Source organism: Capricornis sumatraensis, chromosome 18, assembly GCF_032405125.1.
Source record: "Capricornis sumatraensis isolate serow.1 chromosome 18, serow.2, whole genome shotgun sequence".
Taxonomy (NCBI): Eukaryota; Metazoa; Chordata; class Mammalia; order Artiodactyla; family Bovidae; genus Capricornis; species Capricornis sumatraensis.
The window spans coordinates 23,891,486-23,912,889 of record NC_091086.1 but is presented as its reverse complement, the minus strand read 5'-3'; the positions used below and the strand labels follow the sequence as shown (position 1 = coordinate 23,912,889).

The 21,404-nt window shown below is 41.9% G+C and overlaps 1 protein-coding gene across 3 annotated transcripts in view; it reads left to right on the top strand.

Moving 5' to 3' along the window:
• Nucleotides 1-2,004: 2,004 nt before the first annotated feature.
• The window catches only part of KIF2A (kinesin family member 2A), a 65,956-nt gene continuing 46,556 nt past the window's right edge, over nucleotides 2,005-21,404 (top strand). For all 3 annotated transcript variants that reach the window (XM_068990774.1, XM_068990773.1, XM_068990772.1), the window contains exon 1: nucleotides 2,005-2,097. In XM_068990774.1, the coding sequence (XP_068846875.1) occupies nucleotides 2,034-2,097 (64 nt within the window). In that variant the 5' untranslated portion in view covers nucleotides 2,005-2,033. The remainder of the gene's footprint in view (nucleotides 2,098-21,404) is intronic.

Sequence of the window (21,404 nt, the reverse complement as noted above, 5' to 3'; positions counted from 1 at the left end):
TTTACCGGTGCTCTTCAGAAGGCCACTGGCACAAAGCCCAAGATGCAAGTCTTGGGAAATATAAATGCTGGGTGGGGCATACAGAAAAACATACGCCTTTTGGGTATGACCTATAAAGGAAAGGTTTTTATGTTTGACAAGTAGCACATCTCATACATTTTTTTATAGAGCAGGATAATGTATATATATTTTAAATACTTTTGACTATGGATTAAAGGTTTAGGCTTCTTAATTATATAGCCCACGGAGGGCAAGGTATGTGTCAGCAACCATGATAAAACACATTTTATGAAGCAATTTTAAATTTAATAAGTGTATAGCTTGATTTCTTTGTATTCTTAAAAGAATTTGCAAGCAAATACATAGATACTTTATATCTCAGTCATAGAGACATCGGAGGTGTTCTACTAGACAGAAGCTCAAAGAGTTCAGACAAAGCACTCAAGATAAAAAAAAAAAACACTAAAACCACCAAATCTTATTTTGAAACAGAGGTCCTAAATTGAGGTTTACAGTAGTCATTTCTGATATGTAAAAGCTGGTTTTCAAAGTTGTCTGCCTAGTGTTTTTCTCACAGACATTATTTTTACTTTAGACTGGATCTAAGAAACTTTGTTCTTTGATAAGTATGCCTTCAATACATTTAAGTTACAGAGTCCAAATCTTTCTCAACAAAATGTTTAGGGTCTACTTGACTTGATTATATTAGGATAAAAACACTAGCTATTTGCATATACTCCTACACACACAACACACATATATCCAGTTTCCAATTTTTTAATTTTAAAACTGTATGTTTTAAATTATCATTACAGGGAGATTAACACTGACTAGAGAAAGCAGGGCACGATAAGTGTGTTTCCTCCATATCAAGTCCTAAAACTAGAAGCAAATGTCACACGTTTGGAGGTTTGTACACAGTGCTGTAAATATAGTTTCCAAGGTCCCTGTCCACAGGGCTTTCCTGTTTTGCCAGGACGAAGAACCCTGCTCTCCACACGCTGGTGTGGTCAGACTCACCAACTGACTACCGAAAAGGCACATTTCTTCGTCAACTTTATTTGGCCCTCTGTCCTTGAATCATAGTTACTGGTTTTATGGTCCAGGGCAAATAGTCTTGAACTATTTGCAGAGCCAAGACATCTGCATCGGATGCATCATAAATCCAGCAATCTAATCCCCCACTCCCCGCCCACGCCGTTTCTTTTTGAATGGCGATGAGCTGTAAGTCAAGGCCATGAAAAGCGGATCTTCATTCCGACTAAGTGTGGGTGACACCTCAAAGGTGTTTCTTCTACCACTGGATGGGAAACCTTGGGACGTCTCCTCGCACAGGCCACCTCTAAGAAGCAATGGCGGTGACACTGTCAGATGAGACACTGAACCCATGCTGTCAATGGCCGACCCCTAAATGGACATCCCCCAGCCTCGCGCTCCAGCCGGAAAGCCCAGAAACCGCAAGGAGCTTAATCCATTCCAGCAACAGTGCAAGTTCTTGGAAGCGCAGATTCCCGCCTCTTCCAGGCCGCGCGCAGAAATCAAACTAGACGCAGGCTCCCTGGGGGCCTCGCCGCGCGCGCTCCGCTCCCTCCGCCGGCCTAGCCTCGGCCGCCGCCCGCCCAGCCGTGGAGCTGGGCGGGGCCGCCTCGAGGCAGCGGGGCAAGGCGGGCCGACCAGGAAAAGACGCGGGAGGCACGCTCTGCGCAGGCGCGCGGCGCCCCGCCTCCTCAGCGTCGGCTCTTGGGCGGGCGGCGCGGGCCCTCCCACTCTCCCCCGCGCCGCCGCACCGCCCCGGCCCTCGCTTCACCCCGACGCCCCGGCGAGCGCGTCCTCCCGCCGGCCTGCAGGCCCGGGGCCTCTGCCTGCCAGTCCGCCGCTGCTCCTCGCGGCCCCGGCTCGCGTTCACGCTGTCGCCCGGGCCGGCGCGGCCGCGGGCAACCGCTCCCCCTCACACACCTACCCCGCCCCCTCCCCGCCTTTTCCGCCCTCTGGTCCCCCTCCCTCGGCCCGCCGCCGCTGCTCCAGATGAGGTGATGGCAACGGCCAACTTCGGCAAGATCCAGATCGGGATTTACGTGGAGATCAAGCGGAGCGATGGTGAGCCTCCCCGCCGCCCCTGCCGTCCGGCCCCGCTGTCGGCTGTGCGCGGCGGAGACGCGGGCGCCGGCCGCCTCATTGATTGCTCCGCCGGGCTGTGGGGGCGGGAAGGCGGCGGCCGCGGCGCTTTTGTGTGTGGCGTGTGTGCGAGTGAGGCCAGCTTGGGGTCCGCCCCGGGTGCCGCTGCAGTGCCGGACCGGGGAGGGGCCCTGCGGGAAGCTGGGCCGGGGGGAGGCCTACGGGGAAGGGCCCGGGGGTCTTCGGGGGTGTGCGTCGGAGGGTCCCCTGTCGGGGCGCCCCCCGCTCCTCCCCCGCGATCTCCATCCTCCCCGGGGACCGCCGCCCGGGGACAGCAGGCTCCGATAGGATTGACCCAGCCTCGCGGCTCACCCCGGCCTTTTCATTTTCCGGCCTCATCTCTGAGGGGATGGGGGGTGGGGAGAGCGTGAAGACCAGAGATTTCAGCATTTAGGGAACCGACTACTGGTCCGAGGCCAAGGTGGGAGAGAAAGGCCAACCCCATTGGTTTAAACTGTTTGGTTGTCAGGTTTCTTCGTCTTTCATTTCTCGAGCATGCCTCTTTCTTTTTTGCCAGTCCCTTCCTTGGAAGAAGGATGGGGAGCCTGTGGTGCTCAGCCATGAATAAGGGCGGGGGAGCGAAGGGAAGAAGTATTCGATAAGCTTCTCAAAGGTGATGAAGACTAAAAGGAAAGGAGCAGGCTGATCCTTGTCTGTGCGAGGCACTCCTGAGAGGGTGGGGGTGGACGACCGGATGTTGATATTCTCACACCCTCCTGAGAGGTAACCGAGAGAACAGTGTCAGACGCGGTGGAGGCACATGCCTAATTAAAATTATAAAGAGAGAAAAAGCCCTAGGCTTGTGTCTCTTTCTATAGGTTTCTCTTGGGGAAAATGTTTTACGCCCCTAACCAGCCAGGTTTGGAAATAATTTATATTGTAAAGGAGAAAACGCATGGAGGCGGGTAAAATTATGTTTCAGTCCAAACATTGAGCGAAGTAGAGGTGTGTAATACCGAGAGGCGTGCAGTGTATCTTATCCTGTGCCTTTAGGTTATGGCTTATTATCGTTTACCCTAGTCAGTGGTAACTATCGCTGTCTCATCTACAGCCTCTACCGAGAGGCTTCTACCAGGTTTGACCAAGTTATGTGAAGCTTAGATTGACTGTCTTGTTTATCTGTGATAACATATATTAGAAGACCCTGTCCAGCTAATGATTTTTTTCCCTTTCCTTATGTCTGACATAATTTGTGTCAACATTATTATGCAGTATGTGAAAAGATAAATGATAACACATAGACCTTTAGAAGTTACCCATGACACTGACGGGAAAGAGATGTCTCTCTTTGGTTGGGGTTTCTTCATATTTTCTCTTCAGATTGCTTTCCTTAAGCTGTGCTGTTACTGTAATTTCATTTTTAGGTAAATGCAGGTTCACTGTATACTAGTAAAAGTAGGGTTTATATATATTATTTAAAATTTGGGGGAGAAGCAATAAAATGTGTGAGTTCTTTACATTCTAAGACTTTTAACTGTGATTGTAGGTTTAACTATAGAAGTTATCAGAAAAAGTATCATGATACTTGAAAGGTTTGGTTAATTTTATGTTTTCTGGGCTAACATCTTTTTAAATGTGTCAGACTGGAAACAGTTTTGGTTTTGGGGGATTCTAGGATATTCTTTACTTAGTACTATAATTAGTACTCTTTCTGCCTTCATCTTCTGCCTATACCAGAAACCCAGACATCTAAGAGCTTTGTGTTCTTACATAAGTGCTAGTAACCTAAAATCACATTTCAAAGCAGTTTGCCCTTGAGAAATAATGGAAATCATTACAGTGTATCTCATCTTAACTTACAGTCATGTATGTATTTATGTTCCTCAGGTGCATAGTAGAGTTGAAGGTAACAGATAAGCAGAGAACTTAAGGGAATGATCATTTGCATTGGGTAGTGCTGTTTCACAGTAGAAATTGATGTCTGGGAGACTCACCTAAAGCCTTCCCTTTTCACTTTAAAGAAGCTGTTTTGTTTCCTCCCATTTCTATGGTATATCTGTTTGGATAAAACATTAGTGATCATTGTAACAAATAAACTTTGCAGTTGGATGAGCACTAATTAATGCCTGAGACAGTGGAAACCACATGAGTGAAGAAGGGCTGTTCTAGACTGCTGTTCACTGGTGATTTGATGTTTCTCTGCATGCTTGCTAAGTGGTGATCCTTGTCCTTGTTTCTGAGCATGCTTCTCCCATCTGTGATGCTTATATATTAAAAAAAAAAAAATATTTCCAGGTAATTAATGTGGACTTCTTAGTATCTTTGAACATCCTGCTCAAAACTAACTCCCAGTATGTTTTCATTGATTACTAAAACTGGATGGCCAGTCAGTCACTGAATTCCTAAGTCATTAGGAGACTCATGAGACAGCATATTTCCTTAAGTATTAATGTTTGGGTACATTTTTCTTAATATTATGTTTTCAGACTGCACCAGAGAAGGGGTGGTTTGGAGAATGCTATTGATGGATGGCAGACTACCAACTCCCACTTCAGCCACAGCCTGGGCATTACAGGATTTTAAATTCCCAGAATCCATTTGCTCCTTGATGAGTTCCTTGCATATAGTTTTTGAGTGAATCACTCATTATTGGACTTAGTTTTCTAACATTGTTTTGATTAATCATTATGACAGAATCTTACCTGGAAGGAAAACAGTTCCATCTATGCTCATCCTGTGCTGCCACTTCCTTATTCTGCTCCCCCACCCCCACCCCAATGCCTCATACAGGCCTCTTAGTTCAAGATTCCCAGTGTTGATTGAAATTGATTTAGCAAGGCTTACTGACTGTTTTGGTATTCTCAGATTAGAAGTGACAGAGGTTAGGCTTGGACTCCTAAGATAAGTCCTACCCACAGGAAATAACCTGGTATGAGATTGGACTGGTTTCTGGAAATGAACACTCAATGTTTATTTTCTTGTATGTGTCTTTCTATTATCTTTCTGATTCAGTTTCTTTTTGAAATCTAGTGACTCTAAAAACTGCAATGTTAACTGTTGTGTAGCTAGGTAGTCTTCATTAGGAGACCACACACGCACACACAACTGCACTGTTAAATTATTTCTTGTTTGTTCTACAGTATCTTTGACTATCCTTTGGAGGCTGGGGGAGTGATGAGAAATGTTTTGCATATTTGGAAGCTGCAGGCACAATGGAATTGTTCTTCGAGGTATCTTAGTCACATAATTGATAAATGTGATCTGAAGAGAATCATACACTATTTCAACCAGACAGGTCCTTGGAGATAATCAAGTTCTCATTTTTAAAGATGTGGAAACTGAGTCCCAAGTTACTGTAAGTGACTTGTCTAGATTCATACAGTGGAAGCCAAGAACCTGGCTTAATGTAGCATAGAAACCAGAGTATCAACAACTGTGACAGGAAAGGAAGAATTCTGTATTATTTGGGAACCATATACAGCTTTCTCTAGCCCAGTTAAGAAGTAGGAAATTGCTTCTCACTCATGGGAAAGCCACTGGAGAGCAGCGTTATAGAGCCCAGTTGGAATGATCCGGTAAAAAGTGTTGTGGTATGTTTACTAGGTCACAAAACTCAAAAATTGTGAGAGGAAAAATACATCTGTTTCTTAATTAAACAGTGAAAAGAGTGCTTTAATTAAGCATCTGAAATCCAGAGGAAAGAAGATTTCAAAGGACCCATCAGGAATCTTGAAGTTTAGGGCAGGCCATCTTAGAAAAGATTTTAGTGACTTAATTCGCTACCTGTTTTGCCACATTTATTCTTCTGCTTGTTTATTTTTCCATGTCATTAGACAGGCTTTTAGAGAATGGACTGTGATTTAGTTAATTAAAATGAACCACATAGCAGTATAGTTCCTTTTGGTACAATTATGTGATTTTGATTATGGAGTGAGTGGAATGGAGGGAATTGTGGATTCAGTTCAGGTCAGTTCAGTCGCTCAGTCATGTCCGACTCTTTGCGACCCCGTGGACTCTAGTACTCCAGGCTTCCCTGTCTATCACCAACTCCTGAAGCTTACTCAAACTCATGTCCATTGAGTCGGTGATGCCATCCAACCATCTCATCCTCTGTCATCCCCTTCTCCCGCCTTCAATCTTTCCCAGCATCAGGGTCTTTTAGTGAGTCAGTTCTTCACATCAGGTGGCCAAAGTAATGGAGTTTCAGCTTCAGCACCAGTCCTTCCAGTGAATATTCGGGACTGATTTCCTTTAGGATGGACAGGTTGGATCTCCTTGTAGTCCAGGGGGCTCTCAAGAGTTTTCAACATCACAGTTCAAAAGCATCAGTTCTTTGGTGTTCAGCTTTCCTTATAGTCCAACTCTCATATCCATACATGACTACTGGAAAACCCATAGCCTTGACTAGATGGACCTTTGTTGGCAAAGTAATGTCTCTGCTTTTTAATATGCTGTCTAGATTGATCATAGCTTTCCTTCCAAGGAGCAAGCGTCTTTTAATTTCATGGCTGTAGTCACCATGTGCAATGATTTTGGAGCCCCCCAAAATAAAGTCTCTCACTGTTTCCATTGTTTCCCCATCTATTTGCCATGAAGTAATGGGACCAGATGCCATGATCTTGGTTTTCTGAATGTTGAGTTTTAAGCCAACTTTCTCATTCTCCTCTTTCACTTTTATCACAAGGCTCTTTAGTTCTTCGCTTTTTGCCATAAAGGTGGTGTTATCTGCATGTCTGAGGTGATTGTTATTTTTCCTGGCAGTCTTGATTCCAGCTTGTGCTTCATCCAGCCTGGCATTTCACATGATGTACTCTGCATATAAGTTAAATAAGCAGTGTGACAATATACAGGCTTGATGTACTCCTTTCCCTATTTGGGACCAGTCTGTTGTTCCATGTCCAGTTCTAACTGTTGCTTCTTGACCTGCATACAGATTTCTCAGGAGGCAGGTCAAGTGGTCTGGTGTTCCCATCTCTTTAAGAATTTTCCACAGTTTGTTGTGATCCACACAGTCAAAGGCATTGGCATAGTCAGTAAAGAAGAATTGTGGATTAATGATTTCTTTTTACATGGTGATTAGCATGATTTGGTTATATATTTTAGGTCTTAATAATTTTTCAAATAGGTTATCTACCTGAATCCTCCTAGAAACGCTGTGAGGTAAGTAGGGTAATGGGCTGGCAGATTCATTGCTTTATAGGTGAAGAATCTGAGGTTGGAGAACTTGCCAAGATCATATGGTTAATAAACAGGCTTGACTTGGACCAAAACCTGAGTACTTTTGCTCCCAGCTCTCTTTAGATGCTGGCAAATGTTTGCTGATGATAATATGAAGTTTATCACTTTGTGTACTTTGATTTTTTTTTTCTTTTTTGAGATATAAAAGCCTCTTTAGCTTTAGATAACCTACAGTTAGTAATGTTGCTTAAATTTGCCCAACAGGTGAGATCAAATTGATTTCTCATATTGTATTAACTATAAGTGTTAAGATTCTTGAATCTAAGGCTTTAAAGCCCCTTTTCAATAGTCTGTCACTTGTTGCTTCCAGAACTACCACAGAAAGAAATCTATATTCTTTGCCTAGTCACTTGAATTTTGTGACAAATTTTTGAACTGTGGGGAAAGGCTATTTGTTGTTTTGTGTGTGATAATTTTTTAAATATCTAGAGAAAATAGCAAAGAGCCAATTAAGCTCATTTCCATACTTGTAGGAAGAAGGCACAAGTATGGAAAATCCAGACCAAGATTCCTTGAGAGATCATCCAGACCCATTCTTTCTAGTCACAAGTATACTTGTCATTAATATTACACTTGTCTTTTGCAAAGCTTAATTCTTAGAATTAACCACCCACTTTGCTTCTAACACCTCTATCCTGTAACTTGAAGTAATCTTTTAAGCTGTTTGCTTGTTTTGAGATTGTAGTTTTGAGCTTGAGAATAGATACAGTTTTTAAATCCTGGGTAAAACTAGTTTTTCACTCTTGTGGTCCAGAGCAAATATAGGAGGGTAGCCCTTCTGTCACACACTAACTCTTACAATTAAAATAGTACTAATATTATTATAGTGTCTAAGTGAAAATAGATGTTAGAACCTCACCATGTTAAGCATTTAAGTGCTTAATTACACATAGTGGATGCTGTGCCATATACTGTATGTATGAGAGCTAAATACAAATTACTGATCATGGGATATGTCTAGTGAAAGCTTACACAAACTGAAATGGAGTATCGTTTCATTGTTGGTTATCCTTTCATTTAACTTTTTGCTACTATCTCCCAAAGGGTAAAGGCTTCCCAAGTGGCACTAGTGGTAAAGAATCCGCCTGCTAATGCAGGAGATGCAAGAGACGCAAGTTTGATCCCTGTGTTGGGAAGATCCTGTGGAGGAGGAAATGGCAACCCACTCCAGTATTCTTGTCTGGAAAATTCCGTGGACAGAGGAGCCTGGCTGGCTACAGTCCATGGGGCACTCAGACACGACTGAGCAACTGAGCACACACACACTCAAGAGTAAAATGAGGAGAGGAGTGTCCCTTCTAACAGTTGAGCTTCTAAATCTAGTCCGGGCCTTTCCCATTTGGGGTATTGCGTATTTTTCTCCGTACCTACTGCAATCAGCTTGCTGTTCAAATGGGCATTTACTAGAGTGTGGGAGTATTTTTGTGTATAGACCTTAAGTGATTATGCCATATCACAAAATAATGTGATCTCATAATTCTTTGTTCCCTTATTACAGAATTAATTAAATATGCCTTAAAAATACTTAGTTTATTTATTTTTGGCTGTGCCGGGTCTTCGCTGCTGCTCGGGCTTTTCTCTGGTTGTGGCCATTGGGAGCGACTCTAGTTGTGGTGACTTCTCTTGTTGGGAGCATGGCTCTAGGGACACGGACTTCAGTAGTTGCAGCAGGTGGGCTCAGTAGTTGCAACGCACGGGCTCTAGAGCGCAGGCTCAACAAGTGTGGCACGCTAGCTTCGTTGTTCTGTGGCTTGTGGGATCTTCCTGAATCAGGGATCAAACCCGTGTTTCCTGCATTGGCAGGCAGTTTCTTTACCACTGACCCGAAATGTGCCTTTGTTATAGTTGCATATAAGGCATTCTGACAGGTGTTGAAGTTCCTGCCCTCAGAAAGAAATGAATGATTTTTACGTAGGATGATTAATGCTGATAGAACTATGCTATTCTGTGTGTACATCATTACCACTTTTTTGATATGGATTCTTAGATTACACTCTCTAACTTACGAGTCTTCAGGATGGAAAATGTATGTCATACATGCTGCCCCTTTCATGTCCTCTGCCCTTGATAGTATCCATTATCTCTCATGGCATGCTTCCCTGATGAACCAATATATTCACTCTCAGAATTCTTCTTAAAATATAGCACCACCAGTCCTGGTAGCCCTTGTCAGTCAGTTTAAATTGGCATTATTTGTCATTCCTAGCCTATTTTCTATTCTCTAATATTCATTTGAAAATTTTACTTTATGCCTTTCAGTCTTTGTTTCGATATCTAAAGGAGTAAAGTTTTTTCCATTTTAAATTTCTGGCAGACCAGTCCCTGGCAGCAGGTTCCTCTCTAGATGTCCTGTGTTGGGATGCTTGTAAACATAGGGACCGAGGAAGCAGATAGAGCCAGCTGCCTGTGCTTCTGTGTAATTTGAAAACAGCCTCCTCACACGGTGTGGCCAAGGGACTGTAAGAATCAGGCATGTCCCTGGGCTGTGTTTTACTTACTTTTGAAGACTTTGTCTCCAGGTTTTTTTAAAATTGGTTTTTGGCATTAATTTTAACCAGATTTCACCTAAATAGGATTTTTTAAAGGAAAGTTTGCATCAGGATGGCACATTCTTGAGGTAAAAATGTGTCCACTGTGTTTTCTATGAATGAACCCTTTGATTAGAGCTCTTGGCCAGGAGCTGCCTACTCAGCCTCATCCAGATAGCTATGTCTTCCATACTGCCACTTAAGTTTTGTTTCTTAAAAAGTGCATCCACATGTTATTCTTGATACCTGAAGGGGTTTAACTTTTATGCCTTTTATAATTCAGTTGTTTTGCTAAGTGTATAATATCCAGTATCTTACTTGACTTTTGTGACATCCCTATAATGTATACAGTATCTTCCCCATTTTACAAAAGCAAAACCCTACACTTGAGTGTATAAACTACTGTAAAGTGTTTAAGCCTAATGACGGATTATTTTAGATATTCACGTTATATGTGTTGGTCAAGGCTATGTAGTAAGTGTATTTTAGGGATGTAGATATGTTTAGGGAACATAAATGTTACGGGAGTTCTGTTTCTAGCCTGGGTAGAATTAATATAGTGGTTCATGGCCCTGATAGCTTATTAAAATCACATGTAGGGCTTTGGAAAAAACAACCAAATATAAACAACTCCCCACCTGTCACCACCAGTATCTGGGTACTTTGCCCAGAGATTCTGTTTTAATTGGTCTGATGTGAAGCCAGGCCTCAGTATTTAAGACAACTCCACTGGTGAAATAGCTTCATACACATTGATGATTTTAGTATACACCCAGAGTTATGATCCATTATGTTAGAAAAAATAGCATTTTCTAACAGTGATCTGACAAGACCTCATGGCAAGTGAAGTTAAAATGACAGAAGATGACCAGTAGATTGTTTCGGGGGGAATGAGGGATTCCAGGCATATGGCACCACATGTGAGCTGGAAAGGAGGACTGTCAGGAAAAGGGCATTTAAACCTGGCATAGTAGGGGTTCCCCGGTGGCTCAGTGGTAAAGAATATGCCTGCCAATGCAGGAGACATGGGTTCGATCCCTGGTCCGGGAAGATCCCCTGGAGAAGGAAATGGCAGCCCACTCCAGTATACTTGCCTGGGAATCACAATGGACAGAGTAGCCTGGCAAGCTACAGTCCATGGGGGTCACAAAGAGTTGGACATGACTTAGCAACTGAACTGCTGAACAACGAGGAGATAGATGAGGAAAGGAAGAAAGGAGGAGTAATCTGGGGCACCTTATTAAAGACTTGGCAACAAAGGTAAGGTAATGCATCTTGGAATTAACTTCTAGGACACTTGGAAACTACTGTAGGACTTAATCTCCTAAGAGCAGTAATAGGAGTTAGCTAGTGATTAGTGATAGATTAGAGGGGGAGAAGTACTGAAAATGAGAACTAGCAAGGCTAAGATTGCATCAGCCGAGGAGGGTAAGCAATGATTAAGAAACAGATGAGATACAGAATACTGTAAAAAGAATTGATGCTGTATGCATATATCACTTGTGCCGAATAAAGGGCAGATGTGTTGAAAAGAATGGACTTAGCATTTGAAAAGTCTGAGTGTGGGTTATAAAATCTCTTCAGTCTGTTTAATCAAGCTAATCCTATTCATGAATACAGCATAGAGAACTGTAGAGCCGGTGTCTAGTGTGCTGTCAAAGAGCATCCAGCTCAAGAGTGTTCATAGTTTTGCCACTAGTATCTTGAAAGTGAGTGAGTCTAAGGTATGAGTCACTTCCAGTAAATGTTTATGTGGAGATCAGGAATTTACTTAAGCTATAACTGCTTTGCCTGCTAAAGAAGACTCAGTTATAGTGTATTAGCCAAGACCCTCTTAGAACTCCTAGAAGGGAATGGAAAGGAAAAACCGTACTTAAAGGATCTGGCTTTGGCTCTTTAAGGGGTGGAGTGTTTTGATGCTTAAAATGCAGCTGCTCTCCTTTACTTTTCCTTTGCTCTTATTTTTGGCCTATTTTTTCTGCCCTGACTTTTTTTACCTTCCCTTTTCATCCTCAAGATTCTGAATGTCATTTCAGCATTTAGAATCTCTTAGCTACTATTTGCAGTTTAGGAGTTAAAATTTGGTTTTTCCAGTAGTCATGTACGGATGTCAAAGTTGGACCGTAAAGAAGGATGAGTGCCAAAGAATTGATACTTTCAAATTGTGATACTGGAGAAGACTCTTGAGAGTTCCTTGGACAGCAAAATCAAACCAGTCAATCCTAAAGGAAACCAGCCCTGAATATTCATTGGAAGGACTGATGCTGAAGCTGAAGCTCTGATACTTTGGCCACCTGATGCAAAGAGCTGACTCATTGGAAAAGACCCTGATGCTGGGAAAGATTGAGGGCATAAGGAGAAAGGGACGACAGAGGATGAGATGGTTGGATGGCATCACTGACTTAATGGAGACAGTGATGGACAGGGAATCCTGGTGTGCTGCAGTACATCGGGTGGCAGAGTTGGACACAACTCAGCAACTGAACAACAACAAAGCAAAGGATGAGTAGACAGAACCCAGTGGATTTTGGGGGCAGTGAAATTATTCCTTATGATTCTGAAATGGTGGTTATATATTGTAAATTTGTCAAAACTCAAAGAAGATACAATACGAAGAGTGAACTCTAATGTAAAATATGTACTTCGAATAGTAATGATGTGCCAGTATACGTTCATTGATTGTAACAGGTGTTCCCAATGTGGGATGTTGACATTATGGGAGGCTGTGCATATGTGGGGACAGGGGATATATGGAAGATTTCTGTACCTTCTGCACAGTTCCGAAAACTACGGCTCTTAAAACTACTTTTAAAGGAGGGAGGTGGGTGCAAGCTTCAGGGGTTAAGTCAGAGCTACTCTTGAAATAATTGACCCATTAATGACAAGGATTTATACATTTTAAGAAAAAGAACCCAATAGGGTTGCAGTTAGGTTAATTTTTGCTCTTCACTTTTGTTAGGTTTAGTCTGTTGGCCAATATGAGAGACTTGGGGTTTGCTGACAGAATTTTTAAGTGAGCTGTAGTGCAATGAGAGGATTCAGATAATGCTTACCAGCTTTAGCTCCATCTCTTTACTTTGACCTACAGACATTTGGAGTTATAATTCAAATACTATAACAAATGTCCAAGTAGTGTACTAGAAGCTTCTTCCTTGAAATTGGCCAAGGTTTAATTTAAATAAGTTTACCTGTTCTAGTTAAACTTTAGGTAATTCGTGCTCTTAAGATATGCATATGAAATCTAATTATGTGTCATGCTATGAAAACTTAGTTGGGCGTGTAAATAGCATTACATTTTGGAAGGTGAGGAACATGATATTTTTAAGCCTGAAGTTTATGGACAGCCTAAAGAGAAATGGATATAGTTATTTAGCTAAGTGGTTCTTAGGAAATTGGAACAAATTTGAAACCCTGATTAATGAGGTAAGTCTTAAAATTTAAGCACAGACAGCTCTCTAATGAAACACTCCTATTGGTCAAAACTTGCTTATTTTTCTATAGTGAGGAAATTGACTTGTCCAAGGTCGTACCTAAAGTAGCAGAAATGGCAACCCACTCCAGTATTCTTGCCTGGAAAATCATATGGACGGAGCCTTGCGGGCAACACCCCATGGGGTTGCAAAGAGTCGGATACGACTGAGCGACTAACACACATGAGATTGGAACATAGATGATCTGCCTGTAATTCCTCTACTCTCTTAATTCCTTCAGAGTTCTTTGTGGACTATGAATGTTCCAGGCATTGGAAGTCAGATCACTAACTGAATAATTCTTTTACTTTTCTTTCTATAGTAGAGATTGCCTTCAGGTGTTTTTATTAATCCAGCTAGCATTTGCAGCATGACTTATGAGTCCCTTCGTCTGATCCCTTTGAGGAAATAAAGGATTTCCCCCTAGAAAAGACTGCTTTGTTAGTTATAACAGAATATTAAATAGCTATTGTACCCAATGAAAGTACTCTGGCTATAAATTCTTCTGAAAAAGAAGTTCTAGGGGTTTCCCCGGTGGTCCAGTGGTTAGCATGCTGTCCTTTCAATGCAGAAGATGTAGGTTCTATCCCTGGTCAGGGAGCCAAGATCCCACATTCCATGGCGAAAAAAAAGAAAAAGACTGTCTGCATTGCCTCAGTTTAGGCTCTCACTCACAGACTTCCACAAGTTGGACAAGTACACAGGCTGGCATGTGGAAGAATGCTTCTTATTGAGCAACTACATTGTCAGGGAGATATAACATACCTACTTGCTAGGAGTCCACTGGTATACTTGGTTAATTTGGGGGCCTATCTAAGATTCGGTAATCTTTATTTTTAGGAAACTGTTGTTTGAAATTATTTGGGGATAATATGTGTTGCATTTTTACACATTGCTTTCCATCAGTTGTAACCAGTGTTGAGAGCTGACTAAACATGGCCCTAGAAGTTGGGATGTAGTTTTGTTAAGAGTGATGCTCATCAGAAAGTCTACAAATAGTAAATACTGGAGAGAGTGTGGAGAAAAGGGAACCCTCCGACACTATTGGTGGGAATGTACATTGGTGCAGCCACTATGGAAAACTGTATGGAAGTTCCTTAAAAAGTGGACATTAACACAACATTATGGACGTCCCTCGTGGCTCAGATGGTAAAGTGTCTGCCTACAACGTGGGAGACCCGGGTTCAAACCCTGGATCGGGAAGATCTCCTGGAGAAGGAAATGGCAACCCACTCCAGTATTCTTGCCTGGAAAATCCCATGGAGGGAGGAGCCTGGTAGGCTACAGTCCATGGGGTTGCTCAGTCGGATGCGACTGAGCAACTTCACTTTCACTTTATGGCTTCCCAGGTGGTGCTAATATTAAGGAATCTGCCTGCCACTGCAGGAGACATAAGAGACGCAGGTTTGATCCCTGGGTTGTGAAGATCCCATGGAGCAGGGTATGACAACACAGTCCAGTATTCTTGCCTGGAAAATTCCATGGACAGAGGAACCTGATGGGCTACAGTCCATGGAGTTTCGAAGAGTCAGACACAACTGAAGCAACTTAGCACATACTTCATTAAAAACAAACAAACAAACAAACAAAAAAATCTCATTCCTGTGCATATGTCCAGAAAAGATGAAAACTAATTCAAAAAGATAGATGCACCCCAATGTTCATAGTAACAGTGTTTATAATAGCCAGGATGTGGATAAGTGTCCATCAACAGGTGAATGGTTAAAGATGTGTGTGTGTGCGTGTACCTGTACACACAAAAAGAATATTACTCAGCCATAAAAAAAGAATGAAATATTGCCACTTGCAGCAACTTGGATGAACCTGGAAACTACCATACTGGGGAATTCCTGGCAATCCAGTGGTTAGGACTTGGCATTTCTAGTACAATGGTCCAGGTTCAATTCCCTGGTCAGGGAACTAAGGTCACACAAGCCATGAGGTGTGGCCAAAAAGAAAGAAGGAAATTATCACACTAACCGAGGTAAGTCAGAGAAAGACATGTTATATCATTATATGTGGACTTTAAAAAATAATACAAATGAACTTATTTACAGGACAGAAACAGACTCACAGACATATAGAAAAAACTTGTTACCAAAGAGGAAGTTAGGGGAGAGATAAATTAGGAGTATGGGATTAACAGATACACGCCAGTGTATATAAAATAGATAAACAACAAGGATTTGCTGTATAGCACAGGAAACTATATTCAGTGTCTTGTAATAACCTAAAAATGGGAAAGAATCTGGAAAAGAATATGTATGTGTGTATAACTGAATCACTTTGCTGTACACCTCAAACTAACACAGTATTGTAAATCAACTATAGTGCAATTGAAAAATTCTTGGTGTAAAACTAAAAACCGTCCCTGCTCTTTTGGGTTTAATTAAGAGCCATTTCTTAACTAAATTAAAAGTAAATAAAACTTATTTTCTTCCTACCCCTCATACCTTTCCTTGTTTATCTACGAAGACGCATCTTTCACTCTCCAGTTTCTAAATGTTGGTGTCCTTCAGGGCTTCGTCTTAACCCTGCAGTACTTCCTGTAATAACTTCCTCTATCTCGATTACGCTTTGGATGAAGCCCAGGTCATCTGCCTTCCTCTCCACTGCCATTCCTTGCCACTGACCTGAGGCCCTCCAGACACACTGAACTCTTAGAATTTGTACCTAACGTATCGACCTACTGTTGTCTCTGTTACACATTTCACCGTTCTTTGACTTGTAGACCAGGATGGGGCCCCCTGCTCTGTGCTCTCTGAGTCCACCTGCTCACTCTGTCGGAAGAGTCAGGGCGGTCTCCTGGGTTCTCTTGTCTCTCGTCATACTCCGGATCTGTCATCTCCTCAGTGCCTAGCACAGGACCTCTGTATACTTCATAAACGATCTACTTGCTAATTAGAAGAGTAAATATCTAGCTGTGCTATTCTCTCACTATGTCTGTTCAGATTTTGGCATTCTGGTAAAAGTCGATTTGTGTTCATCCTCCAGGTATTAAGAATATGACTTAACTCAGTACATGTCATTGCTTTTCTTATCTATTTATTTGGCTGCGCTAGGGCTTCATTGCAGCACACAGCCTCTTTGTTGCTCAGAAGGCTTCTCTAGGTGGGGTGAGAGGGCTTCTCTAGACACAGTACAGAGACTCAGAACAGCACACAGACTTAGTTGCGATATGTGGGACCTTAGTTCCCTGAGCAGGGATCAAACCTCGGTCCCCTGCATTGGGAGTTTGGAGTCTTATCCATTGAACCACTAGTGAAGCCCCAGATGTCATTGCTCTTTTAAAATTTTATTTACTTAATTTTGGTTGTGCTGGGCCTTCACTGCTGCACGGGCCTTTCTCTAGTTGGGGCAAGTTGCAGTGCTTAGGCTTCTCATTGCAGTGGCTTCTCTTGCAGAGCACAGGCTCTAGGGAAAGTGGGCTTCAGTAGTTGCAGCCAGTGGATTTGATGGTTGTGGCTCTTGGGCTCCAGAGCGCTGGCTCAGTAATTATGGCACACGGGCTTAGTTGCCTCGCAGCACGTGGGATCTTCCTGGAGCAGGAATTGGACCTTTGTCCCCTGCATTGGTGAGTGGATCTTTACCCATTGGACCACCAGGGAAGCCTTGCTTCGTGATTTTATTTTCATTTAATAACCTTTGAGTATGTAAATAACAATTATTTTTCTTTTTTAATTTTTATTTTATATTGAAGTATAGTTGTGTTAGTTTCAAGTGTATTATTCTTTTTCAAATTCTTTCTCCATTTAGATTATTCAGTTCAGTTCAGTCACTCAGTCGTGTCCGACTCTTTGCGACCCCATGAATCGCAGCACGCCAGGCCTCCTTGTCCATCACCAACTCCAGGAGTTCACTCAGACTCACATCCATCAAGTCGGTGATGCCATCCAGCCATCTCATCCTCTGTTGTCCCCTTCTCTTCCTGCTTCCAATCCCTCCCAGCATCAGAGTCTTTTCCAATGAGTCAACTCTTCGCATGAGGTGGCCAAAGTACTGGAGTTTCAGCTTTAGCATCCTTCCTTCCAAAGAAATCCCAGGGCTGATCTCCTTCAGAATTAGATTATTACAGAATATTAAATAAGCAGAGTTCCCTGTGCTATCCAGTAGGTCATTGTTGGTTATCTATTTTAAATATAGCAGTGTGTACATGTCAATCCCAGACTCCCATTCTGCACTGTCCCCCCTTTCCTCCATGGTAACCATAAGTTCCTTCTCTGAGTCTGTTTCTTTTTTGTAAATAAGTTCATTTGTATCAGTTTTTTTTAGATTCCTATAAGCAATAGCATATGATATTTGTCTTCCTCTGACTTACCTCACACTTATTCTTTTCCATAGCTGTATTTTATTAGTGATTTAATATGCCACTAAAGGTTATGCCCATTCTGTAGCTATTGTACAGCTAGGACTATACTGAATAACCTTGAACTTAAACATCATTTTTTACATGCATGATTATATCTGTAAGGTAAAGTCCTAAAAGATGGATGATCGCTGGGTCAGAAAATTGGACATTTTAAAAGTTGATAGATCTTGCCAGTTTGCTTTCATAAAGAGTATGTGGATTTACCTTCTTCTTTGCAAGAGTGCCTGAAGTTTCCTCATACCCCTGTCCATACAGAATACAAAAATACATTTTTGAGTTTTGCTAGCTTGGATCATGGAATTCATACTGGGCCTAGAGAATTTTTTTCCTGTAGTTAAATGGCCCATAGAAGTAACAGGTAGTGTTAATGAGATCTGGACATATAATGAAAAACACTCAAGTTCTTGTGTTGTGAAACCCAGTATAAAAAACAAGATCTCGTGTATTGTGTCTGATTATGAGCAGAAAGTGATTTTTTTAATAAAAAATTTTGAAAAATGGACATTATTGTTTTTAACCTAATAAACTTGAACAGCCTTACTAAATAATTGATTGGGATGTTTCAAACTCTGAGCACAGTTAAGTAGATTATACTAATGAATTATTTGCCTATATTTCTATCAGTTTGTACTTGATTAACTCACTTAAGTAAATTATGATTATTTTAGACCAGAATCAATTAACTTAATCTCTGTAGAGACAAAAAGACTAGTGATTGTTTATGATTATTAGTGATTATTGGAGGAATGGATAAAAGGGTACTGTTTTGAGGATAAAAGGGTATCCTTCTGAGGTAATTAAAATGTTACAAAATTGACTCTGGGAATTGTGTTTAAAGTCAAATCTCAGACCCACCAGAGACGCTTGGAGGGTGCAAACAAAACCTTGTGCACACCAGGACCCAGGGAAAGGAGCAGTGACCTCCACAGGATACTGAACCAGACCTGCCTTTGAGTGTCTGAGTGTCTCCTGCGGAGGCACCAGTCAGCAGGGACCTGCTGCGGGAACAGGGGCTCTGGCTGCAACAGACCTGGGTGGCATGGCCTGTGGCGTGAAGTCCTCTTGGAGGAGGTTGCCATTAGTTCCACTATAAAGGCGTCGAGCAGACGACCCACAAACTGGATGATAATTATACCAAAGAAGTTCTCACATTATTGCAAAAGTTCTAGGACCCACAACCAATTTCCCAACCTGGGGATCCTGCAAAGGGACCGAGAACCCACAGGGAATTTGACTTTGAAGGCCAGTGGGATCTGATTACAGAACTTCCATAGGCCTGGGGAAATAGACTTGAAGGGCACAACAAAACCTTGTGCGCACCAGGACCCAGGAGAGAGGAGCAGTGACTCCACAAGAGACTGGCCCAGACTTGCTATTTCAAATCCTAAAAAATTATGCTGTTAAAGTGCTGCATTCAGTATGCCTGCAAATTTGGAAAACTCAGCAGTGGGCACAGGACTGGAAAAAGATCTGTTTTCATTCCGATCCCAAAGAAGGGCAATGCCAAAGAATGTTCAAAGTATCGCACAGTTGCACTGATTTTGTATGCTAGCGCAAAGTAAGGCTCAAAATTCTCTAAGCTAGTCTTCAACAGTATGTGAACCAAGAACTCCCAGAAGTTCAAGCTGGATTTAGAAAAGGCAGGGGAACCAGAGATCAAATTGCCAACATCTGTTGTATCATAGAAAAAGCAAGAGAATTCCAGTGAAACATCTCCTTCATTGACTACGCTACAGCCTTTAACTGTGTGGATCACAACAAACTGGAAGATTCTTATAGAGATGGGTATACTAGACCACCTTACCTGCCTCCTGAGAATCCTGTATGCAGGTCCAGAAGCAGCAGTTAGAATAGGACATGGAACAACGGACTGGTTAGTACATCATAGCTGTATAGTGTCACCCTTCTTATTTAACTTATATGCAGAGTACGTCATGCAAAATGCTGAGCTGGATGAAACACGAGCTAGAATCAAGATTGCCAGGAGAAATATCAATAACCTCAGATATGCAGATAATACTACTCTTATGGCAGAAAGCAAAGAGGAACTAAAGAGCCTCTTAATGATGGTGAAAGAGGAGAGTGAAAAGGCTGGCTTAAAACTCAACATTCAAAAAACTGGATCATGGCATCTGGTCCCATCACTTCTTGGCAAATAGATGGGGAAACAATGGAAACAGTGAGAGACATTATTTTCTTGGGCTTCAGAATCACTGCAGGTGGTGACTGCTGCCATGAAATTAAGAGATGCTTGCTCCTTGGAAAAAAGCTATGACAGATCTATAGACAGCGTCTTGAAAAGCAGAAACATTACTTTGCAGACAAAGGTCCATCTAGTCCAAGCTATGGTTTTTCCATACTCATGTATAGATGTGAGAGTTGAACCACAAAGAAGGCTGAACGCCGAAGAATTGTTGCTTTTGATCTGTGGTGTTGGAGAAGACTCTTGAGAGTCCCCTGGACTTCAGGGAGAGCAAACCAGTCCTACAGGAAATCAGTCCTGAATATTCATTGGAAGGACGGATGCTGAAACTGAAGCTCCAATGCTTTGGCCACCTGACGCGAAGAGCCGACTCGTTGGAAAAGACCCTGATGCTGGGAAAGATTGAAGGCAGGAGGAGAAGGGGCTGACAGAGGACAAGAGGTTGGATGGCATCACTGACTTGATGGACATGAGTTTGAGCAATCTCCAGGAGATGGTAAAGGACAGGGAAGTCTGACGTGCTGCAATCCATGGGATCACAAGGAGTCAGACACAACTGAGCAACTGAACAACAACAAAATTGGTGTGGCTACTATGAAAAACATTACTGAGGTCCCTCAAAAAATTAAAAATAAAACTACCATATAATCCAACAATTCTATTTCTGGGTGTTTAGTGGAAACAAAGTTCTGTCTTGGAAAAATATCTGCATTTTCCATGTTCATTGCAACATTATTATAGCTAATGCATGAATTTGACTTGATGGATGGATAAAGAAGATACAAGGGGGGCGGTGTGTGTGTCTTCATATATGCAATGGAATATTCAGTTGTAAAAAGAAATGAAATCTTAACTTTTGCAACAGCATGGATAGTCTTTGAGGGCGTTGTGAAGTGAAGTAAGAAAGAGAAAGACAAATACCATATGATCTCACCTATATGTGAAATCTCAAAACAAAAATTTAACTCATGTGCCTGAAATAGATTGATAGTTGTTTAAAGTGGGAGGTAGAGGGGTTTGAGGGTTAGGAAAATGGGAGAAGGGGATCAAAAGGTACAAACTTCCAATTATTAAATAAGTAAATTATAGGATATAATATGCAATATGGTGACTAGTTAAAATTTTATTATGTATTTGAAAATTGCTAAGACTATTCTCATCACCAGAAAATTGTAGCTGTGTGTGGTGATGGATGTCAATTTATTGTGGTGATCATATCACAGTAGATACAGATCATTATGTTGTATACCTGAAACTAATACAATGGTATATGTCAATTATATCTCTGTAAATAAAAGGAAAAAAAGTAAAATTCCAGGTGAAGGAGGAAAATTTGCCATTTAAAAGTGTACAGTTCAGTGATTTTAAGTATATTCCAAAGTTGTGTGACTGTTAGCACTGTCTGATTTCAGAACGTTTGCATCACTCCAGAAACGAAACCTATACCCTTTTGTAGTCCATTAGTTGTCACTGCATTCTCC